The 25,935-nt window shown below is 41.1% G+C and overlaps 1 protein-coding gene across 2 annotated transcripts in view; it reads right to left on the bottom strand.

Annotated features, from left to right (window-relative positions):
• The window catches only part of LOC133214646 (transportin-1-like), a 29,504-nt gene extending 3,998 nt beyond the window's left edge, over positions 1-25,506 (bottom strand). The window contains exons 1-4 of one of the 2 annotated variants that reach the window (XM_061357740.1): positions 25,365-25,506; positions 15,599-15,780; positions 15,266-15,379; positions 11,475-11,550 (exon numbers count right to left, since the gene is read on the bottom strand). In XM_061357740.1, the coding sequence (XP_061213724.1) occupies positions 11,475-11,550; positions 15,266-15,370 (181 nt within the window). In that variant the 5' untranslated portion in view covers positions 15,371-15,379; positions 15,599-15,780; positions 25,365-25,506. Of the gene's footprint in view, positions 1-11,474; positions 11,551-15,265; positions 15,380-15,505; positions 15,567-15,598; positions 15,781-25,364 lie in introns of those variants that run through there. The other variant, XM_061357741.1, reaches the window with a different exon arrangement.
• Positions 25,507-25,935: the final 429 nt, after the last annotated feature.

Genomic DNA, 25,935 nt, shown 5'->3' with positions numbered 1-25,935 from the left:
CCACCAGTTATCTCCTTCAAGTTTTTTTTAAATACCAGGCTACTCCTGTGGAACACAATGACACAGAAATTGTGGTCACTAATGTTGTGGATCCAGTATCCGTTTTGCAGGAACAATCAACAGAACTACCAACACATGACTGCTTGGCCACTATAGAGACTGTATATTCAAGCCTACCAGACTTGAAAGAAAACCCTCTGGAACATGTTGGTTTTTGGTTTACTGATGGTAGTAGTTTCATGAAAAATGGTGAATGGAAGGCAGGTTATGCCGTTACCACCACTTCACAGGTAGCAGAAGATAAACCTTTACCTGCAAACACCTCTGCCCAAAAGGCAGAAACAATAGCCTTAACGAGAGCCCTGGAATTGGCTAAAGATAAAAGGATAAGTATTCGGACTGATTCTAAACACGCATTTGGTGTGGTCCATACACATGGTGTAATCTGGAAAGAACGAGGACTTCTGAACACACAAGGGAAACAGATTAAACATGCTACAGAAATTCTACATCTACTGGAAGCTGTTCAGCTACGTGAGGAAGTAGCCATTATGTATTGTAGAGGGCATCAACAAGTTGACTCTGATCAGGAAACTGGAAATAACTTGGCCGATTTTGAAACCAAACAAGCAGCTGAACAATCTAAAATCATGTCCTTAATCCCTGATGGCAAACTAACAATTGAGAAATCTTAACCTAGATATTCAAAAGAGGACAGAAAGTTGATTGAAGATCTGAAAGGACAGGAAAACAAATAGGATTGCATTCAGATACCTGATGGGCAAATTGTAATTCCCTATAATCAACTCTGGAAGGTAGTTCAGGAGGAACATGATAAAACTCACTGGGGTAGCAACTCTCTCTATGAACATTTAGACAAACAAATTGTAGGAAGGAATCTATACATCATAGTTCAACTAGTTCAACTAGTGGCAAAACAATGTCAGCTCTGTCTTAAGAATAATCCTAAAACTGAAAATAGAAATCAAACTGGGACAACTGGGAGAGGAAGTTATCCAGGACAGCAGTGGCAAATAGATTTTTCTGAATTACCAAGAAAAGGAGGCTATCGATATTTGTTGGCGTTAACGGATACTTTTTCAGGGTGGCCAGAAGCATTCCCTTGTAGAATGAATAATGCAAGACAAGTAATTAAAACATTATTAAACGAGATAATATCTCATTTTGGAGTACCAGCGGCAATTTCTTCTCACACTTTAAATTGTTACAAGAAATTAGCAAAAAAAATTAGAAATTGATTGATTGAACCTAAAGGACCCTTATGTATGAAATTGTGTTGGTTATAATTTGGACTTTATGATAATCAGCATACAAGCTTGGGACCAAAATTTATACCTGAAATTTATGCACAGCGTTACTAAAGTTTTTTATTGTAGTGATTGTTGGGTTTGTGCACAGTTGCCTAAATCAGGAAGCAATCAGGACTTTCCATTAATTGGCGTTCCAATTCCGTGCACTATCTCACGGACAAATTTGTGAGTGAACACTAGTAATCTATGTCCAAGGGAAAAGTTAAAACTTGGGATAGTTAATCCTAATCCAAGTAGAAAATATACCTGTGTACAAAGGTGTATTATACCTGTGTACAAAGGTGTATTACACCAGGAACCAGAGTAGGAGATTATGTTTGTTTAAATGCCACAGGTGTAGGTAACTATTCAAATTGCAATCACACGATTAATACAGCTGGTATCGTAGCTCAGTGGTGACCCGTTCCTGAAGGGAAAGGATGGTATTGGTTATGTAGTGAAAATTCTTATGAGACTCTACCCCCCACTTGGAAGGGGGCATGCACTTTAGGTGCTGTGGTACCCGATCTTACTATTATTGACATATATCTTTCTGGCACCTGGGTTAGAAGTTTTGTTAAATGGACCAAGCGAGGGTTTAACCCTATTACTGAACGGAACACCGCATTTCTTAGTTTTGTGAGATGGCTAATTCCATCTTTGGCAGTAAGTGAATTAGAGAAGGCAATTGTAAATAGCTCAGCAATCACAGAGGAAACAGAAAGTAAAACTATTGATATAATCTAATCAGAACAAAAAGAGACAACTAGCCTATCTAAACTGGTATTACAAAACCGAACGGCTCTAGACGTGTTACTGGCTTCACAAGGAGGAGTTTGTTCCATAATCAATGAGAGCTGCTGTTCCTATATAGAACAAAGTGGCAAAATTGAAACAGATATGGAGGAACTTGGAAACAAAAAGAAATATTTCATGAAATGACCAAGGATGATACCTCTTGGTGTTTTGAAGAAATACGGAAAAAGTTAACTTCATGGTTACCTAATCTCTCCTGGTTGAGGCAACTGGTTGCAGAAATATTGTTTCAATATTGATTACTTGTGGTATGATACAATGTTCCTTCTGGTGTTGTAAACGATCTATGATAAATTATGAAGATTGGAAAAGGAATGAAATCAAGCATCAAGCAGAAACAGGAAACTATTGCAAAAAGATTCTAAATTGTAATGCTAATACATAAAATGTTGCAAAAGAATTTGCAAAAAGGACAGAAAAAGGAGGATTTGAGACAAGAAGGCACAAAAATCACAAAATGAAATATAAACCTTTGTAAGTAAGTAGAATCAGTTTTGGGTAGCGTTAAGTTTGATAGCTTTGTAGCAGTAGCAATGGAAAATAACTGAGGTACATGTTTCACAGAAAAAAAAATAGTAGCGTGCAGCTAGAGAACATGAGAATTCTTGTATAATATAAATCGCTGTAGTTGGCATAGTTTTAGGTCCTTATGACCTTAGTACAAAAATAAGCGTAAGAAAAACAGGATAGGAAACCAGGATGTGTAGATAGGGAGTATCTGGAACTGTCCAGGATAGGCTGCAGCTAAACTAACTGATAAGAAGAAGGACAGGCTGATTGCTATGTCTGAAGTGTTACCGAGCCAATTAAGCTGGTATAAATATTATCTATTGTGCGTGCTTCAAAGGCAACCAAAAGTGATGAAGACTGTTGGAAGAAGTAAATGACTCTCAGCGACCACCACCACATTTTTGTACACATGTGGGGAAACTTTCTGGAAAAATGATGTAATTCATATGCAGCCACATGAATATGCATGTATGTACTTAATGAACATGGATGCACAGTGACTATATAAGGACGGCTTGTTTAGCAATACAGGGACACATGCTAGGTGGAGCTATCCCCCTTGTCTCCTGGTGCAGCAATAAGGAATACCTGCTTGTCAACTGAAACTTTCCTGGCGAGTTCTCCAAATCAAAATACCCACAAAATACTAAACAATATAAAACCAAAAAACCATTTCACTTGCACAGCTCTGCATTTCAAGGGCCAACAATTTTTCTGGGAGAGTGGAGAAGGAGGGAAGAAAAGGGTTATTGTTTTAAATAAAAATATTAAAGACTGGATGAGTGGACAAACTTCTCAACTACAGAATTTAGTAGTGAGATGAGACAAGTGCTAGTCTACTATTACTTGGCAAATCAAATCAAGTAATTTTTAAACTTTGCTTCAACTTTTGAAGATACCACTAATAAAGACCATGTGGAAAATGACCTAAAGAAAGAAGTTCTTACTTGAACTCCTGATCAGTCAGTCTCAGGTTTGCCTGAAGCACTCTCCCAATTTAAAGTAAAATCTCTGCATAAACTCTTACACCAGTATAGTTATGTCAAACTCTGAATGCTTTACATAATTAGAATCCATTGACAGGTATATACATCTTGGAAGAATCCAGTCCTCCATAAATGATTATTAAGATTCAAAGTTGTGCCTGGAGAGTAAGGAAGCAAAAGAAGTCTGACTTTAAAACCCTTGCAAGCCACAATAAACCATTGTCAGCAGCCACAGTTAAGAGAATACACTAGTTACTCCTTTTGTATCAGCCAGGAATATCTTCTTGGGGTGAAAGAAGTCAGAGTGCCAACCAAAGGCTGATTAGAATATGGCACATTAGAGAGAATTTGTACAAGCTCCAGCATGAAAACATTAAACAGTGCATTAAGGAAAAACATTAATCCTTTAGAATGCTTGGTTACAATTACAAAAGGAACAAGGCAACAACTTCCATTTAACCAAGCAGATACTATTATGTCTCTCCTGTGTCAGAAATAGGCAGATTAGCCAGCTGGTTTAGATAAAAATCAACGTTGCATTAAGGTGAAACTTCAGCACCATTTTTTTTCTTCATAAATAGCAGCATGAAGCATCTTAAATCCATTGCTTTAGCCAAGAAAGACTTCTCCTCATAGCAAGTGTTTTTTCCCACAGACCTACAACAAAGATTCCATCGGACTGATTCATAGTAAAAGTCACATCTTTGACAAATGAAAAAGAATTCATAGAGCAAGAGAAAGATTAAAAACAAAAATCAAAACCAATTATCACCATAGTGAGACATGACAAGCAGAAATCACAGAGAACAAGCGCTAAACAAATAACAATCGTTTGAGCTTGAGCTGCAGCACAGAATCTGATACTCAGGCATTTAAAAAAAAAAACCCAGGCATTAAAAAAGAAAAAGAACCCTAAAAAAGTGCTCTGCACCACAGAGAATGGTCTTACTTGGAGCCTCTGGAAGAAAGCTCCAGGGGAGACTCGAGGTCAACCCCTTGGATGTTGGAGTCGGGGATACAGGGGATCTAAGGCCAGCTATACCCCAACTGAAAAAGATACTGGCAGCCTATGAAGGAGTTTGAGCTGCTTCAGAAGTGACTGGCCCTGAAGCACAGCTCCTCCTGGCACCCGCATTGCCCGTGCCAGGCTGGATGTTCAAAGGCAGGGTCTCCTCTACACATCATGCAACCAATGATACATGGAGTAACTGGGCTGCAGTAATTGCACAATGAGCTCAAATAGGAAATCCCAGTCATGCAGGAATTCCAGAAGTCACCATGGATGGGCCAGAGGGCACAGATTTTGGAATGTCACCAGAGGAGGAGGTGATGTGTGGTGAAGAGGCCCCATCATATAACAAACTGTCAGAAAGTGAAAAGCAATATGCCTTATTTACTGATGGGTCCTGCCTTATTGTGGGAAAGCATCAGAGATGGAAGGCAGCTGTACGGAGTCCTCAACGACAAGTTGCAGAAACTGCTGAAGGAACGGGTGAATCGAGTCAGTTTGCCAAGGTGAAAGATATCCAGCTGGCCATGGACACTGCTGAACGAGAAAAGTGGCCAGTACTTTATGCTGACTCATGGATGGCGGCAAATGCCCTGTGGGGGTGGTTGCAGCAGTGGAAGCAGAGCATCTGGCAATGCAGAGGGAAACCCGTCTGGGCTGCTGCACTGTGGCAAGATATCACTGCCCAGGTGCAGAACCTGGTGATGAAAGTATGCCATGTAGATGCCCATGTACCCAAGAGTTGGGCCACTGAGAAACATCAGAACAACCAACAAGTGGATAAAGCTGCTAAGATTGTAGGGGCTCAGATGGACTTAGATTGGCAACATCAGGGTGAATTATTTTTGGCCTGGTGGGCCTATGACAGTTCAGGCCATCAGGGCAGAGATGCAACATACAGATGTGGTTGTGATCGAGGGGTGGACTTAACAATGGACACTATTGCCCAGGTTATTCATGAGTGTGAAACATGTGCTGCAATTAAGGAAGTCAAGCAGTTAAAGCCTCTCTGGTATGGAGGACAATGGCTGAAGTACGAATATAGGGAGGCCTGGCAGATTGATTATATCACACTCCCACCAACCCGCCAAGGCAAGTGCCATGTGCTTACCATGGTGGAAGCAACCACTGGATGGCTGGAAACCTGTGCCCCACACCACTGCCCGGAACACTATCCTGGGCCTTGAGAAACAGATTTTGTGGCAACATAGCACCCCAGAGCAAATTGAGTCAGACAACGGGACTCATTTCTGGAACAATCTTATAGACACTGGGGCCAAAGAGCATGGCATTGAGTGGGTATAACACATCCCCTGCCATACACCAGCCTCTGGGAAAATCGAACGGTACAATGGGCTGTTAAAAACTACACTGAGAGCAACGTGTGGTGGGACTTTCAAACATTGGGATACACACTTAGCAAAGGCCACCTGGTTGGTCAGCACCAGAGGATCTGCCAACAGGGCTGGCCCAGTCCAGTCAGAAATTTTACATACTGTAGAAGGGGACAAAGCTCCTGTGGTGCACATAAAGAATTTGCTGGGGAAGGCAATCTGGGTTATTCCTGCTTCAGGTAAAGGCAAACCCACTCAGGGACCTGGATATAGGTGGTGGGTGATGCGGGAAGATGGGGAAGCCCGATGCGTATGTCAAGGGGTTTTGATTTTAGGGGAAAACAGCCAATGAACTCAACTGTATGCTGTTGCCTGCTATGTAGCACTTTTACAGCCCAGCAACTAGATGCCTTCAGGTCACCAGTGGCTGGCCCTGACTTCCCTCCGACCATCATCCCAACAAAGAATGAACTTTGATGAAACCAGACAAGCTCAGCAGTGACCAGACAAGTTCTGTGGTGTCATCAACAGGCAACAGTCCAACAGTGCACACTGTCTCTCCTGCTCTGAAAAACTGTTACAAGAGATGAAGCCCAACATAACGGATCGGATGAACTCAGCAGCTTTACAGAGATTGGTCCATGCACTAAGGAATGACACCTCTCTCTTTGTGTGTGGGTGGATGTACATATATATATATGTGGGTGGATATATTAAAAAAAAAAATATATATATATAAGACGAGTATATTGAAAAATGTGAGACCTGAACATGATGTGAATGGTATGGAATAAGGTGTGGATAGGGTCCTGTGTTCAGCAGTAGCAGTCATTTTCCTCCTTCTTAGTAGCTGGTGCAGTGGGTCAGCAGGTGGAATTCTTTCAATTCTCCCCCCCATCCCCCCGGGAGCAGAAACAATGCACAAGCTAACCATGTCCTCTGTTGTCTAAGAAGGATAAAAGGTAGGTCTGAGAATGGAAATGTGCATTTTGGGAATAAGGATGAGAGTGAATCTTAACTAGAATAGATATTATATCAGTAGTTCCATTCTTTTTCCACCACACAGATTCATTAGGTATGCCAAACCCTACCTCAGAAGTGGTCAGCTTTAACACCACTTCTGTTCTTGCAAATTTTTTCATAGAAAACATCCACCAACATGAAGGCTTATTATGCCAAGCAGAATGCCACATTAAGTCTTGACATATAAAGACCACTTCCGAGTTTGCACTGAGGTGTGAAGATAACAAAGAATGGATACATACAGAAACATAGCAGGAATGGTCTGCAGCAATTACAAAGTCTCAATTTAGTTTCTTCTTGCAGAGAAGTGTTACCAAAAGGTAATGCAGTAGACTTTGCTCATGCAAGTAGGACCCCTCATGACACAGTATGCTCATACAACCTTGCATCAACAAAATATTACAGCAGGATTGTGACAGTCATCATACCCAATGCTCCCTAACCAACAAACTGAATTTATGAAGATTAGAGTGTTCCTGGTGAATAGCAATGGACATCTTTTGATAACTCAGTGGAAGCCAGATGCACCTCTCCTTCACAAAATTCAGAATGCTGTGTGAGGTACAGTATAATAATGTAATTCCAGGTTACAAACAATAAGAAAACACCAGGGAATTGACAAAGTTGTCCTACAAAAGGACAAGACAGATGATTTAAGAAAGATGCTTTTTTTGGTCAGTCTATTTTAGTCTGGGGGGTTGCGGCGTATCATGATCAGTCACTTGCAGAAGGTATAAACAAACCAAGGTTTTGATGCACAGCTTTGGGAAGTACATCATTATGAGCAACAAGGCCTGAAACAAACTCCAAATTTCTGCTTACAACATGAATTGTCTGGTATTATGACACTTAGATGTCCTTCCTCTGACCTGCCTCAGGCTTCAGATGTCTTGGACAACTGCATCAATTACCTTAACTAGAGGCTAGAACTGGCCTTGGCAAGACAGCAAGCAAGCTGAAATTAAGACAGCACTTTCTCATCTTTTCCTTCAAGGGAATAGACTTGGACTACAGAAGCAAAAATGGGGACAAGGAAGATTCAGACGCATCGTTTGGAACAAAGAAGGGAAGCTGCGGGTAAGCAAGCAGCAACAGAGGCAAAGCTGATATTTCCTTGAAGCACTGGATTATATCAATCAGGCACACATAAAAGAAAGTTATCTGAGAAGCAGCAACATGCACACACTCCAGAAAACAGCTCATTAACAGAATACAGGAGCCTACAGGATTCTGAGCTTAGCTCATGGGACACCAGGGGAAAAACAAAACAAAAAGCCCAAACCAAAAAAGAAACCAAAAAAACCCCAAAACAACAGCAAAAAGGCACAACACTAAGGCAGGGCAGTGCCACTACATTACCTGAGAGGTTTTACACCTGTGAAACCAAGAATAGCTATACTAACAGAGCATCTGAGTAGTATTTTCAGTTGCAGATAATTTAGTAAACCCAAGCTTTCTTCATTCAGATACATTTTAGTTAATCTGGACTCCACCTCACCCAAGGAAGATCTGAACATCATGCTTCCAAGAAGTATATTCTACAGACTTACAAGAAGTACATTCTGCAGACTTACACCAAAATCTTTAATGTTTGGGATTGTATTTTACTCCACCAGCCTGCCTATTGTCTGACTTCCAGGACTGAATGCCATTTCCTCAACTTTTTTTATATTCTGTGATATTTGTAACATTAGGGTTTGTCCAGATTCACAATGCTATCTTTAAAAATGTGTACTAGTTAAAAGAAAAAGGAAAAAGAAAGTGCTTAAAGGTAAGGCATACGTATACCAAAGCTGCAAGCCAGGCCATACATTTTCACTTATCAAATGGTAGCAGGGCAATATGTGCTTCCAGGAAGACCAAAGCTGAACAAGCTTGGACTGATGAATAGAGCCCATGGAATTTAAGAACAAAACCAACAAACCCACTACATATACGCAGTAGTACCACAATAGACCTAGAACCAAGAAGTCACAAGCACAGAAGCCTGATCAGCTAACACTGGTGAGAAAAAGAACTTAAAACACTTTTTGCAACTGAAAAGTAGCAGTATGTCTGGTACTAACCCAATGCATGTTTCCTATACGTAAGATTTACCTAAGTATCTTAAAGGCAGGCCTCAATGAAACAGTCAGCTTTGCAAGCAAAGTCATTTCCTTGCAAATAAAATTTTGCTTGCAAAGTTATTTGCCAACAGAGACAAAAAACTAAGGCCAAAGATCATTTGGTACAAAATCTGCTGCAGTAAAATGAGGCTATTTAACACCCATTTTAATCATTACAGAATTTCCACATTCAGGAGCTGTCACCTAAACGTATCCTTAAGCAGTTTTCTCAGCAGTGGTTTCAGCAGTGGCAAAATCTGAATGAAAGGTTAGTCCCATCTGCTATGAAACCAAGCTCCTTTTATCATGCACTATGAAAACACCTTAAATTTTATTGAATAAGCTGACATCTGTGTTGGAAGCTGATTTTCATGGCTCCTTCTGCAGGGATGGTATGGCCATAATAAAAGCATGAACTTTACACAGTATAAATATCTATGCTATGGTGTGTGGTGTAAAGCACACTATTTTTTTCCCTAAAATAAAATAAAATAAAATATTAAACTTGGCAAAGCTGTAGGCCACTAAAAGAACCCTCTTCAGGAGGGGAAAGGAAGGAATACTTTCCCAGATGTACTGAAGACTGTTATCAACCTGATGAGTCCATGACATTTTCCCCTACTGGCACAAAAGAGCTATTAAACAGCAGTTCCAATGGTCACTTTACCTTGCTTAGGCAGGTATAATGAAGGACTACAGATGGCTATTGGCTGGATTCAAAGCAAATCCAACCAACAGATCTTCCATCATCTCTCATTAGTCTTACCCAAGCAAGGTAACAGGATATTTAAACTTGGCAAATACTATGAAAAGTACCAACACCGGATTAACTTACAGCACTCTCAATATTGTGCAAATTTCCTGAACTAGAAATAGAGTGTTAAAATACAGTTTCTTTGGATAAAAAATTATTATTTTGTCACTGATGCAGAAAAAGAGCATTTCTGAAGCAACAGCTGCTTCTCAGCAGTCTCACAAGAAACCTGTTGTACCTGTGAGAAGTATCAGTGCGATTGAATGCCAAACACCTCCTCTTAGAAGTTAATTTTCTACTTGTCCCATGCTTGCTTGTCCCTTCAACCTGTCAGATCACTTTTTTTTTTCCCTAAGATAAAACAACTTTATAGAACCATTTTATAATAGTTAACATCTCCTAGTCTTCATTCAATTTCAAACTATTGATGTGTCTAAACATTAAGATGGGTAAAGACTACTGGATAATCTAAGGAGATCTGTTTGGAAGAGAGATTCTGACACATCACTAAAAACATCAGCGTGTAGAACCCTAAGCTTAAGTAGCGAATAGAATGGAGAAGGGGAAATTAGCATCTAAAGCAGAATTAAAAACAATTTCTTTTTTTGTGGGGAGGGGAAGTGGAACACACTTCTCATCACATCCTTTGTACAGGCTCCAGATCCCACTAATCAACTCATTCTGCTTTTCGTTTTTCTGTTAATGGTGTAAGGCATATGGTGTATCTACACCGGCACCTTGCTCAAAAATTTAACATCCTGATTCAGGTCTTGAAACCTGTCTCTCTTAAATTTCCCCCAATGCCTTAATAGATGATCAGAAGACTTCCTATGTATCCTATTCTATGATAGAATATACAGAAACACTGGGTTATACTTCAGCCTTTAAATATGAAATCATACTTTCTTCCACCTCTTTCTTCCTTCCTCCCAAATCCTGACAACAGGATTTTTTCACTATCATAGACCTCAAAAAGTACCTGTAGTACACTGGAAAAAATCCTTCATACTTTCATGATCACTGCTAAGGAATTGCCGGGATTTACCAACTAGTAGAGGCTACACTGTATGCCGTATGCAGTTTGGACTAACATCCATAAGAACAGGACAACAGTAAGTAGCCAGCTGATTTCTAACTGTATTTTATTAAAATGAAGACTTCAGAATGAAGACTCTGAGAGACATCATCTTCAGACAACTCTAGAATGTGATCTCCAAAATATATAACAGTCTCATTAATAAGGAGATCATTATCATAACTGAATTTAGCAGAATGTTTTATAATGTGTATAGTCATGATTCATGAAAACTATTCCACAATTTCACTGCAGTCTGATAAGAGGTATGATGCTCCAACATTTCTGGGAAGATTTCATAGGACATTTACAATAGAAACTATTCCAAGGTTGAAACTACAAGCACCATTATGTCACCAGATTTTTTTTCAACAAAGACTTCCAGAGGATAAATGAGTCCTACTGACGATGGAGCTCAACCAACCAGCTTCCTGTTTCTTTCAAGCTATAGGCATCAGCTTCCTATTTCTTTCAAGCTAAACAAAATAAATTATTAAAAAAAAATGGGGGTTGGGGGGTGGGGGAGAATAAAACAGTATCTCAAGAACTTACCTTCAGACTTCAACTTAGTAAGAACAAAAATCAGGTAGTTGTTGAAATCTGGATACTGATTGAGTTGTTCTAGTTTCTGAAGAGAGAAAGTGTTAAGGAAAGTTGAATCTTCGTGCACAGCATTTACAGCTTTATGGATACAAAGACTAGATCAGTTATACATTGATGCATTGCTTCAACCAGCAGTGAATATAAGCTCACAATACACGAACTATGAACCATCTAAAAAGTTTCCGTAATTTTCTTCATTAAGCAATTGCTTTCATTATGAAATCTGAAAATAAAATAAAATCAAGGGACAGACACAGAAAACAACAGACCCTTAAAAATATTTGTAAAGCCACCAAAAGAAGCTTCCTCCCTACAATTTTGGATTTCAGTATTCAGACTTAAAATCTATGGAATACACTGAGACACAATCCTGTAATACATTTTTTCCCCTCCACAATAAATAAAAGCATTTCAGTATTAAAATGCAACAACTATGAATTTGATAAGCTACTAATTTTAAAATTAGACATATGTTTCTTTACAATGCTAACTAGTCACAGCCTGAGCTTTCAGCAATGGGAACCTGTTTAATCGTAAACGCACAGACAGTTGTACCAAGAAATTCATGCTTATCCGCAGTCTCCTTAAAAAAAAACCAACCAAACAAAAACCAACAAAAACCCCACCAACCCAAAAAGCCTAAATTGACAAAAATCTCCTTAACTGCAGGAAGAAATTAATTATGTCTTTGAACATCTGTGAAAGTAGGTAGTTGTTTCTCCCAAAATTGTCATAAGTTTTGGCACCAAATTTCCCAATATTTTACCACTGGTTGGCTAGAGCACTGATCTGGCATTCTTCTTGTATCCTGTTCTCACACCCTGGTACTAACAGGTATTCAACAGCAACATTTTAAGTCAGTACAGTGTTACTTTTGAGTTATTAAACACATTACATATAATCAGTATGGCAAACAATCAAAAAAAAAAGAAGTAAGATTATTTGCTCCCTTGGCATTTAACATGCTGTTTAGCTAAATCTCTAAACATTCAAAGTAGCTAAGCCTTAGCCAAGTACATGTATGCTAGGACCTGATGGCCCAGTAAATCCCTTCCAGTTATAGAAGATCTGCTTCCTCCCATGGCCAACAATCAGTGCCCCAATCACAAGCTTACCGAAACTTGATTTTGGATATTTGGGCTGTCTGGATCAAGTACTAACTTTGCTGGAGAAGCCTGCCCTTTTTCTACTTAGTAAGAGTAAAGAGTGCTTATCAGAGCAACAAGCTCCTTTGCTGTGAAACACACAAAAGATGAAATGTAAAGAAGAGGCTGGTCGGGGCAATTAACAATAATGGTCAGGAAAAGTAATACAGAACACTCCACATGGCTCCTAGAAATGAAAAAACACACATGCAGAGATTCTTGTCAAAGATGCCAAGCCCAAGAGCTCCTTCAGCAACAGCCAGGAAGTAAGGCAGCACATTTTAAAACATTTTTCGTCTTCTCCAAGCTTCAGAGACATAATCACCAAAACAGTCAGCCAAACATTACTAACAACTGTGAATTCCAATGGATGAAGTAAGAAGCAGCAGCAGAAGTGAGAAGAACTGAAACAGCAGTATTTAGCTGAAACCTAGTAAGAAAACATTTACTTGGTCTGGGAATCAAAAAACGGTTTATTGGCCATATTTTCTTAACAACTTCTTCACTGATTTTTTTTACTCCAATAAACATCCAATATCTTCATTTGAAAAATATCTGAAGCCTTACTAATTCATAACTTTGTTAAAAATAAACCTGTCATAAAGAAAGAGCGTGACAGAATCAACACACTGGTAATCTTACCAAAAAAAAAAAAAAAAAAAAAGAGACTTCAAATATTTTAAGTCCAAAACCATTAACCACCACCCTGCTTTGGAATGTTACAAGGTAGCACTCTACAATACAACAGCCATCAGATTTTTTTTTTCTTTTTAGGGAAGCAATCTCAAAGGACATATACATATTTTTTTTAATTGTAGAATATTATCTGTCAAATTCTAGTAAACCACCTTCTCAAACTCATGTATAATACAACAGTAAAAATGTGCCACTTCTCTACCCTTTACAGACCAACATATGAAAACCTCCTTGAAAGCGCAGGTATCTCAGCACAGCAGGGAGTTTACCATTTAAAAAGAATTTCAAATATTAGTTAAGAGCACTTTTGTTCAGTTGACTTTTACTCATCTTCAAGACATACACCATCACCCATATTGCCCTTCCTGCACTTGCACTGCTACTTTTCAATAAGCAAACTACATGCTATTAAATTATTTGAAGCAGAGCTTTAAAATGTAATTTCACAGTAAAGCTACACTATAAACACTGTTGCTGTAAAAACTTACATATTTTAAATACCAAAAAGCACCAGTATAAGTTTGGGGCATTATCAGAACACTCAGACACTTCTGATTTTTCAAAGAAAGCAATAATATCTTAAAAATCTGAAAGAGCTGCAAGAACAAGATGACTGAGATGAATACTACTGTCACCTTCTAGGTAAGAGCAGGAGCCTTCCTAAGCTTGACCACATCTGTTATGAAAGCCTACAAGTGAAACAAACTTGGCTTTAAGCTAAGCTCTTAAAATAATGTAAATATACATATACACACATGTACACGTTCTTACCTACTTAAATAAATTCTGCTGCTTTCTGGAGACCTTCAAGCAAGTGTCTTTAAAAAAAAATAGGATCAAGATGATAAACTCATATTCTTCAAAGAATTTCAGGACTTCTAATTACACGGCTAGCTCAAGAAGCAGGGAATAGTAGATGACGGCTTTATTTTTCAATACCTATATTTCAATTAGTCTTAATTTAAAATTCTACTATCTCAATATTTTTCCCTAAACCCTTGCTACTTCATCACTTCCACAACCAAGAGAGACGTAGGGGAGTAAAACCCCAACAATCCACAATGTCAACATCAAACGTACAGCAAAGCAGCAAAAGGTCCCGTTAGCTTTAACGAGTGTAATGAGCAGTATTTCAGGCTCCGGCTTCTAGGCATGCCGAAACATACGACGTAGCGAAACGCGCCGTGTCAGAGCCAGCAGGCCAAAGAAAGCGCGCAGGCAGCGGTTCCGCCGGCAGAGCTCCCCCACCAGCCGCGGCTTTCGCCTCGAATCCCAGCGCCGAATTACCTCGGGAGGCCCCGGCTTTGCCGCGCCGCCTGCTCAGCCCGGGGGCTGCGGGGCACCCCCGGCCGCTTGGTGGGATCCGCCAAGGCGAGGGCCGCACTCCTGCTCGGCCGCGACTGGGGGCTGGGCGCTGGCGGCGGCCCAGCGTGGGAGAACCCGGGAAAGCGGTTGACACCGGCGGGGCCGCGCCAGAGACTGGGCTTAAAAACAAATGAAAAAAAAAAATATCACCTCCCACCACCAAAAAAAGAAAAAAAAAGGGGTGGGGGGCAAAAAAAACAAAACCAAACCTCAAACACCCCCACAAAAAAAAAACCCAAACCCGCCCCTTGGCTCCAGGCTCGCAACAGGTGCCCGGGCCTTGCTGGGTTAGGGCTACCCCGCGGCCCACAGCCACCCAGCGGTTTAAACGCCGCGCCACGGCCTCCCGCTCTGGCTGCGGTTCGGCCCACCGCGCTGTGGCGGCTCCCCAGGCAGGGCAGGGGATGCCCGGCCGCCGTCGCCTGCCGCAGTGTCGGCCCGCCGCCGCGTAGGCCGCACTCGCCGCCCTGGGCCTCCCCACCACCCGCTAGGGTCCCCGCTGCCCCGCTCCTCCCGCGCTCCGGACAAGGATACTTGTTGCACTGCTCTCTGCGTGGTGGTGTCCGGGGACTGGGACTCCTTGAGCAGCTGCAGGATCTGCTGGAGCCCCTGCTCGTCAGGCTTCCACTCGTACTCCATCTTGGCTAGCTAGAAAACAGACAACAGGCGGCCGCGGTTAGCGGTGCGGCAAGGCCCAGGCCGAGGAGGCGGGCGGAAAAGCAGGCAGGCAGGCCCGAAGGAGGGAGGGAACGGAGGAGGGGAGGGTCGCTGAGCCGCCCGGCCCGCTCTAGCTCTCAGCCCTGCAGCGCGCACGCCGCCAGCCGCCTGGCCCACCCCTCTGAGGCCGCACGGGCGTACGACACTGACCTGCTCCCGCTGTGCTCCGCGCCCAGCAAACTGAGTCACGGCGAATTTGTAATCCGGCCCGCAGAGCTGCCGCGCGTCCTCCTGGGTCCTAGCGCCGGGCACGCCTCCGCCCGCCCGGGCCGCCTCGGGCCCGCCGGTGCCGCCGTCAGCCTTTCCCCGGTGCGTCCCACACCCTCAGGAGCCTGAGGACGACAAAGCGCAGACCCCTCAATCCCGGCCGCCGGGAAACGGGGCTCCTTCGCCCCAGCCACCCACCGCGGGACAGAGGAACCTCCGGCAGCCGCCACAGCCCAGGGGAGAAGCGGCGGCCCAGCCCGGGCCCCTGCAACAGCCACGGTCGCTCGCCGCAGAGCCTTGGCAGCGAGTGGGGAGACTGCGCCAGCAAAGGAGAAGAGGGGGTGCGAGAGCAGACCCAGGAGTCAGGAAAGTGGTACTTGCGTTGCTGTCCGCTGTTCTTGTACGTGATTTGGCTGGGTGCTGAGCAGATTTCAGAGGCTCCCAGTTCCACTTCTAAAGAGGGAACAGGACCAACCACTCAACTAGAGAAAAGGGGGGCAGGGGAGGGAATCTCAGCCATTGAATACCTAGTGTACCTTATCCTTAGCTTTAATATATATCAGGGGAGATCTCAGGTCAAACTTCAGACGTGTATATCTAAACACGTATACATTGCGTTTTATATATGTAGCTGTTTAAAATTAGTCTACATATGCTAATGGACAAAATATGAACACATGCTGCTTAAAACCAGTCTAAAATATGAAAATGGAAAATAGTGATACCTTGGCTTTTTCAATCCCACTTTTAGCCACCTTGTTTGTAAACACCTGACTGTATTTCATACTAGTATACATACTAGTTTCACTTTCTGCTGCTTCTGCTGCAGTACAGAACTCAGTATGACTGCTGCACATCACAGCCTTAACAGCTGCTCAGAGGCATTGAGGACAGGAAACACTACTGTCTCCCAAAAGGTGCATTCCAGGTAATTCGCTGTGTGGCAATTTGTGTCATATACCCAACACTGACAGTCAGCTGTCTGGTCTCAGGTGCTGAGCAGCATCCTGAGCCAACTTCCTTTCTATTACTATGAGCCAGTATTCCTGAAGAAGACAAAATCAGTACTGCAGAGACTCCAGAAAAAAAAAAAAAAAAGGCAAAAGGAACTGTCACAGGCAACAGGACAGGCAGCATACTTATAGTATCTACATACCTGGATAAGAGAACGGTGAAAGAGGGTACTTGATGAGTCAGGAAAGCATGTACACTGGAATAAGAAGCAGGAAATGGCTAAATAGTAGAGAAGTATGCTACACAGCACACAAGGCAAAACCAAAAAAGAGGAAAATGTTATTTAAAAAAAGCAAAAAATAGAATGTTTCTTAAACTCTTCAATTTGAACAATTGCCAAAGTTATCACAGGGCTGTTTGGGAGATTACTAGAGCCGCATACCTCTTGAGAGCTTATTGCACAGAACTGGCTACAAGGCAGAGTCAGTAAGACAGGTGCATAAAGGTGCACCACCAGTTTTTAGGAAAGGACAGGCACAAGGTTTATACAGCATTTTTGTGAGCAGGGTGAATCTCTGCTAGTTATGTCAACCCAAGCCATTAAAACTGATGTTAGCGGTTCACACCACATGAGGACAGTTCTCCATAGCAAAGCCTGCACAGTTGGAGATGAAAGCTGAGGTCCAAAAAGTCAGGTAAGTTCTAACTTGGGCCTCATTTCCCTAACTCCTGCCCTACCAGGAAGGTTGTATATACTTGATTATCATCTTTGAGACTTCTGGCCCACTGTCAAGTTTGTTTGAAACCGATTACAGCTTCAGAAGTTATTAGAAATTATGACACAAGGATTACATTTGTCTGATTTTATCAGGAAACCAACTGTACTAGACAAAAATAACATTAAGTATGAGAAATGAGGGAAGAGACTAGAAAGGAAGGTTGAGAGACAGAACACAAAAAAGCAGAAATCAGGCCATGGATCCATAACTACAAAAAAAAAAAAAAAGAAGGTTTCTTTTCCAGGAATGTGACCAGAATTAAATTCTGGAAATATCTTTCGCAGTGGAGAAAAAAAGGCCACAAATCAGGAGCATATAAAGGAGTGTCTATAGTTAGTGAGGACATAAAAATGCTTTAGACAATCATCCTCCAAGATAGATTCCTCCTTAGGATGAATAGGTACCATACTAGAATACTGGACACTTCAATATTGGAGGCAAATAAATGTGTAATGTGATTTGCTCTCCACTGAACACCAGCTTGGTGATGGACCTTTCCTGAGAGTACCTACAGTTGTAACAATGTACCTTATCTGGGAATCTGCAACACTGTTGTCTCTGAGAAAGGAAATGCTTTTCTGGCTCTGAGTTGTGGCATGACTGCCCACAATTTCATGGTTTCTTCTCCCAAACCTAGTGAGTGCTATTTCCTTTTGCAGATAATGTCTGTAAAAGCCTGCACTGTGGAATCCCATTGAGCAGATGAAATAGTACATATGATAACCTGACAGCCTCTAATTCCACTCTTCTGACAGAAGTACATTCCTTATTTAATGAATACCTCTACTCCTCATGTATCCATTGATCATAGAGGAAAGAGTAAAGTAATATAGTTTCCATATATACAAAGGCACAAAATCACCACACCACTACAGATAAAATGGATGACAGGCCACAGCATGCACTAATGTTTGATGTTTGGTAGAACAATTACTAAAGGCTTAATGCAAATTAGGTTTACAAACATCAACACTTAGGCTTATGTGTAAATCAAAACTGAAAACCAAGTCTATTACTGTTGTTGGGTTGTTAGATATATGACATTGTCAGCTGCAGAAGCAAAAAGCTGTTAAGCTTTCACCAATTTGGAAAACATCAGGAGTGCTTTGAATTCTACTTTAACTGGATAAAACAGCATTCTTATAATTCATTAAAAGCCCAGCTGATTGAATAAATGCTAGACAGTGCAAAACTGCAAAGATCTCTGAATTTAAAATGCCTTCGATCAACTAATTTTCTGAACAAGGATACATTCAGATGCATCATCTCTTCAAACTTGCTGTTACTTCACTTCCACAGCTAGAGATACCAAGTGGAAAAATACTCTGTTGCTAATGATTTGCCCAACTGTAATCACACATGCTAGATACTAAAATCGCAGTACATGTTCTTACTGCTGGGAGTTGTAAAACAATCTGAAACTGAATGAGCAGTTGCACAAGAAAATCACCTCCTGAATTTGTGGCAGAAGATACCAGATCTATCACCTGAAGTATCAAACTGTAAAACCTCTTAAAACCTCCCACACCTGGTTTGTTTTGTTTGTTTGGGGTTGTGGTTTGGTGTTTGGTTGGTTTTTTTTTCCTTCCCTCCTTCCTCTAGGACACAAGCTTCTTTCTCCAAATTTCTCCAAAAGTACTTTGCTTTCCTACATGAAGCATACAAACCTCTGTATTTGTCCAACATACAAGAGATTTTTAAAGGCACAAGAAATGAAGATTAACTACAGACTGGGAGGTAAAAACTGAATGCTCTACCCTGGGTAACAAGCCGTACTCATTACTGCAACAGACTAAATCTACTGTACAGGGGTGAGTGCATGTGCAAAGTCAGGACTGATTCCCAGGAGTCCAGAGTGTTATTTAAATATGTCAAATTTCATGTATAATTCAACATGTGCTTTTTGCCATCTTAAAAATCTTTCAAGCAATATTAGTGTCAGGTTCTTATGAACCCTATTCAACTTCCTATTTACAACTGTGGTAAGGTTTCTTAGCTGTAGGAGGCAAAGCAGCTGGTGTCTGATGTAGGGTTTTGATCAAAATTAAGTTTCAGTAACTGATGGTTTAGGCTGTCTCAAGACAGAGATAAAATCAAAATGATACACAGCTTCTTACCCCCAGATTGCTCCTACATATACATACACAGTGGAATCTGCAGATGCATAAAACCCAGTGTTTTTGCCTCCTCTGAATATCAGCATTTTTACATGGCAAATACGAGTTGAATGTATTACTGTTTAATATAAAAACCAGTATGATTCAAGTGCCTCAACATTATCTCAGCAGGAATTCTGTGAGACAAAGAGAGAAGTACCTTTAGAAATTAAAACAGTGTTAAAAATTACTTTACACATTTGCTTTAGAAAATTCCTGGTCATCTGACCAGAATAATAAACCTCACTAGATAATCTGGTAAGGAAAAGAGCATAATCTTAGCACTGAAGACCATTTCATTAAATAGATGCACACAGAATATCTAATACAAATGGATGTTTCAATGGAAGATTGCTTCAGCCTTTTCGGTTTAAGCATATTCTAAATGCTCTTGCATGCAACATATGAAGATGAGATTTAAGAGAAGTTTTAGACTTTCAATTAAACAAGACATTCAAGTTGCTACAGATTGAAACTAATAGATATTGCAGAAGAAAGCCTGTAGTTGTACACAGATCTTCATCATCCTTTCCAGCAACAGGTATTAAGAGATCATGGAATTATTCCAGGTAGACTTATATTGCTTAAAAAAATGCAGAAATATAGGATGTATTTAAAAAAGTAATACATAGTGGTATAATTATTTTCTCTTTTCTATAATTCTGCTGTCTCTCATTTCTACCCTTGTTTTTTGAAAAGCATTCTCACACCTCTAAGAGCACCTTTGAAAGAATATTGAACCAGTTGAAAGGAAATTGCGAGTCCGAATGCAAGCAATGAAGCAATGCACCTAAGCTAGAGCTTCTGTACTGAAATGACTTCATTAGTGCTTTTACAGAGATTTTTGTTGTGTAGATGAATGATCTGGTAAACTATCTTGGGCAGTTAATGCTGCCTTAGCCAAAAGCGATAGACATTTGAAGTACTACAAGTCCCCTTAGCAATTATTTTACCTCATTCTAGTTTAAAAGCAGTATTTCATGCCAAAAAAAAAGGAAAAAAAAAAAAGAGAAACATTAGAAATAAAACTTTACATTTAAAATATATTGTACATTCAGGTCAGAAAAAGCAGATAAACTTCAATAATTTTAACATGGAAGAATGTAATCTGATGAAGAACCATATTGCCATTTTTTAATTGATTTGTAACTTTTGAATATTTTATGCATTTAAATACTTTAATGTTGGTTTGTGAAGGATATCAGAATGGTATTTGATTCAAAGATTAGCTGCAATGATTAGTTGTTAGTCTAAATACCTATATATGTAACAGAATTCCCTTAAAATGCTACTAATAACACGGCCAATGCAAACCAAATATTTCAAGGTTTTTAAAGATTTCTTTTTCCCAAGCCCAAAGGTAAAGGAAATTTACTTAATGGAAAAATTGTAATTGAAAATAATTCAATTTACTTTAAATGCACAGGTAATTTAATAACTTTAAGGCCATTTTAATATGCTTTTAATAAAAACCTACTGCCAATAGCTTCATTAACTCCACTAAATAAGTTTGCTGGCATTCTACATGCATGTTTGTCTTAATATGTAACCACTACATGAAACATAAAATGATGAAGAGTTGAAACCACTGTCACAGGTTAAAATGTCTACAAACAAAGAGAATAACTCAATGTCTCAGACCTACAATCAGTTGTTATATATTATCATAATGCAAAATCTGGGCTTTTTTCCTACTGGTGATTTTAGCATCTTCACTTTGAGACTATTTACCAGCCTGCACTTTGCTTTCCCATAGGCTGTCTTTAAAAACAAAAACCAAAAAAGCAAAAGGAAAAGGCCCTACATGGTACTTTTTGCTCTCTCTCACATTTATGTGGAAATTCTCCTTTGGTGCAGTGTTGTTTTAAGTCTCTCTCCTTGTAGCTGCCTATTGTAAAACATGCATCTTTTGTTTTCCAATTCAGCTGGAAGCCATACGCAGAAAGGACTGTTGGTTTATACTCACCCAATGTGTTAGAGCCTTAATTCATATATGGAGCTTCTGGTCACTAATATAACTCAAATATGACCTATAAAATATTACATTCAATTGAAAAAAATATTTTGGCTATTTTCTGCATGAGATAGCAGGCAATTTTTTCCTCCTAGGTTCTTTTTTTTTTTAATTTTATTTCAAATTATCTTCAATAACAAAACTAAATATTTGACAATGTAGTAGATTCAAAATAATGTCTGACATACAATTAAAAAAAAAATACTTTGTAAAACTTGGTCTTACCATCACAGAATAGCAATACAAACACTGTTGCCCTGCATGGGTAAGACCAATCTTTTCAAGATTTCAAAGTTGAACTTAAAAGTCTAACCAAGAAAAGCAGATTTCATTCCCAAACATGTTTTTGACTAAATTAACATTATACATTAATGAATACATAAACATTATTATATTAAGGACATCTGTATAATCAGTTTTCTCTAATACTCACTTACCAAAACTGTAGACAAGACACCTAAACTTAAGTATAAAGATACATTTGCTTCCCTTCATTCAGGTCATCCTAGATGCAAGGCTGAAGTAATTCATCAACAATATTGTTACAACAGTGTTATGAATTTTATTATCTTAAATTGACATCATTTTCTGGAGGACACAAGGGTTAAACTGCAACAAAAACATTACATTTTACTTGACCACTTTGTCGAATTTCCTCTGAACCTGAGGTATAGCTTGTAAACTTCATGGAAGATGCTGTAGGGGATGTTACAGAGCTCAAAAGTCTGAAACTGAAAACTGGATGACAAATATACATGTTATTTTCTATTACTGTTATCCCTACCTGTAAAATTTCACATTAGAACCAAATATTTCTAACTATCATGTTTGATTTGTGAAAACAGCAACTCAGATTACCAGTAACTCACAGGGCAAGTTTCAAAACTTCTATCATAGTACAAACCCAACTTGTATGACCGCAGATAATTAAGGATAGTTATTTATTGTCTGCAACTGGCTTTCCTTGTTTCTCTATAAAAGAGGTGGCCAAACTGCAATGCACATATCACTCATGTCTGCTTCCATGGTATGTTCAATACTGAACTGAGCTACAGTTTATGGGTCTCACTGTTTTCACACAGGCAGCCCAGTAATTGCCTCCTAGGTCCTGCAAAACCTGCATGAACACAGTTAAGAACAACTGCAGCCACCACATGCATTCAGCAATAATTAATAACTGTGCTGCCCCAAAGCAGACTTGCACGTCTGGTTCAGGATACAGGAAAAGACCAAGAAATGGTGAAATAGGAAGAACAGGATTAAGATGATAACATGCTCACAGTGGAAGCTAAGTTTCCACTTTGTTGTGAATGAAGACACATCATTTGAGTGTGCAAGAGAAAGGATGTGGCTGAAGTCTGAAATTGCACTAAACTTCTGTGGGTGCATGAGTGGATAGGGAAGGTTATTAGACTATAATCCTAGCTTGGAAGACAGGAACATGCAGTTGGAAAGCTAGGAGAAGAGCCATAGATGAGGCTCTGGCTTTGTATGGTTAGAAAAGCACATGAACTGGATGCCAGAAGTTACTGAAGATAATCATATACGCACTAACTTAGGTTTGGAAACCCCCGGTCTGTGCTACCTCACCATCATTTTTGTAAGTGTCCCCTCTTGGGGTTCTAATATAGTAACAGTTGTCTTGTATCTTTGTACCTATTCATCTATTATCTATTTTCTACTCTCTGACAAAAACATTTTGTCTTGCCTTTCCCTCTTGTTTGTATATTTAGTATTGATCTATTTCTTAAATTAATGCACATAACAGCAGGCTCAACATAAGTAGCACATTTTGAATGTTTAAGGGTATCTCACAATGGCTTACAGAAAATGCTCTACAAAACCAGATTATTTAATAGAAGAATAATGTAAGAGTAAAGGAAAGTTTTATTTAAACATAAATCTTACTTGATTTTATGCCTTACTTCAGATCTGACTCGCACACGTATATACAAACCCAAATTTCAGAAGCACTCAGTACACCCCAAATTAGCAGGGTATCTTTTAAATTTTACTCTGGAGTCTGGTTTGGAAAAGAAAACCTCCTAGAGGCTAAAAGTGACATTTGAAAGTTTATTTCATAATGTAGTACTGAAAGATGCCATATTCCATGGCATCCCTGTGTACATGCATAAAAAGATTATTATGTGGGAGGAGTCCCTGCCCATGGGCAGGGGGGTTGGAACCAGATGATCTTAAAAGTCCTTTCCAGCGCTATGATTCTATGATTATGTGCACTGTTTTATCATATATATGATGCTCACATACCTAAACCAAAAAACACTGAGTCTACACAAATAGGTATCAATATTTAAAAAACCCAACAAACACTTCTGTACGAATCATGTCTTATACCTATCTATCTTTTTATGCATAATGTCTATAAATACATAAAAAGATACATTTATATAAGCATAGTAATAGAATACTGTTAGTATTAAGTTGGAAGGGATTGTAAGAATTATTGGGTGGGACCTTTTTTGACAAATGCAGTATATACAAGATGACCCTGTATCCAACCATAAACATGGTCCTTAGTCAATATTCAGTCTAACCAGAGCTTCCCTCTTTTAAAAGTCAATAAACTGCCTTCTTAATCTTGTCTTTGCAGGATCATAATTATCCTTTTATATTACACTGCTCTGAGCAGAAGCTAGCTAGACTTCGAAGAAAAGCATTCTAAAGTAATTCTGATCATATAGAAACTATTCTCCCCAATTGTAGGCACCTTTCCTCCATCCTCCCACGTGTAACTCAAAAATAACTACAGTTCACACAGCAGATGCAGAATGAGAAGCTCTGGGCTCAGTTTCCAATTCTACCAAAGGCTTCTTATATGATCTTGGGCATGTGATTATTTTTTCTGTTCAGTTACTCATGTACAGAGGGAACATGTTCAACGAGTGGTACAAGGATTGAACAGCATCTATGAGGTATACACTAAAGACTACTTAAGTATGCAAGAAGGCAAGCAAACAAGTTATGATGCTGTGGTGGCCAGGATACGTTGCAGAACAGCCCTCACAGAAGGAGGCTCTCTCAGGTCCTGAGGAGCAGTTAAAGTGAAAGGAATTATCTTCACAGAAAGGAGATGGAAATCTCACAGACTAATCAAGCCATTTATTTCATCCCAAGCAGCATTCCTGCCCTTTGTACAGTCACCCCGCAAAAGCTGTACAATTTCCAGTGGCTATTACCACTAGGCGTCTAACTCAACAACTTCCCTAAGCAAACAAACAACGGTACACGACAAACACGAGATTTCTCTTCTACTATTTCGTAGAGGAAAAAAATAAAATCCCACCTAGCCGAACAGCAGAAACCCACGCACTCCAGCAAACAAGGCAGGAAATACGGCCACGTTCCTATATCCCGAGGCGACTTTCACTTTCCGGCTCGCTGCAACCCCCGAGCTTACAGCCCTGCTGCGTAGAAGGCATCAGCCGTAGCAATGGACGAGCCGGGGCAGAGTATTAAGAGTTTGCCCAGCCCTCAGGTCCCGGCCGCCCCTCAGGCCGCGGCCACCCCCGTCCTGGCCACCAATCATCTATTCACCCACCCACCCGTCCATCAATTCATCCATGCACCGACACGAGGCAACAGAGGCCACGGCAACGGCCGGAGGGGCCGAGTCACCCCGCGGCCGGACGCCATAGCTCCACAGCCAGCGCAGAGGCCCCTGGCGCCGGCCGGACCCGCGTCGATGGAGGCCCCGGCGGCTGCTGCGGCCCCTGTATCCCGCTCACGGGGCGGCGGCTGCCGGAGATGGGACGTCCCAGCCCGCCCCTCTCAGCCCGGACACCTACCCACACCATCACCAGAGCGCGACGGCAGGGGAGTGGCGAGCCAAGGCACAACGCGGCCCGTCCTCTCCCGCCGCAGCTCCACACCCGCTCCGGCCCCTGAAATGGCTGAACAAAGGGAACCTCGCTCCGCCGCCACCGCCTCTCCGATTGGCAGGGAGGAGCGCGGGGGGGCGGGGCCCGGCGGGCGTGGGCGCCACTGCCCGATCACCCTAGCAACGACGGTCGGTGTGGGCTGCGGCCTGTGGCCGCGGGTGTGATGGAGCCGGCAGTGAAATGGCCGCCCAGCCCCACCCAGCCTCTGGCCCGCGCACGCCGCCTACCCCGGGATCGCACCCAGGGGAACGCCTCGGCCTGCCTGCTGCCGGCGCCTCTCCGCAGCAGGCGCAGGCAAGCAGGCTTCGTTTCCGGGCACGGCCTCCCCCAGTGATTCCTCTGGGGACGGGTTCATGCTCAGATGAACCCTTTCTCCACACCCACCACCACCTCCCTCAGACACAAGTGGGAAAGGCCACCAGCCCTCGGGCAGCACTCACCGCCTCTACGGAGCTCTCTTCCCTCTTCAACAGTGCCT

The sequence above is a fragment of the Neopsephotus bourkii genome, unplaced genomic scaffold (genome assembly GCF_033783945.1).
Source record: "Neopsephotus bourkii isolate Nb327-2 ecotype Australia unplaced genomic scaffold, CSIRO-AGI_Nbou_v1 NB_915, whole genome shotgun sequence".
Classification (NCBI taxonomy): Eukaryota; Metazoa; Chordata; class Aves; order Psittaciformes; family Psittacidae; genus Neopsephotus; species Neopsephotus bourkii.
Note: the sequence above shows the minus strand (reverse complement) of the source record. Positions and strands in the feature narration are given on the sequence as shown.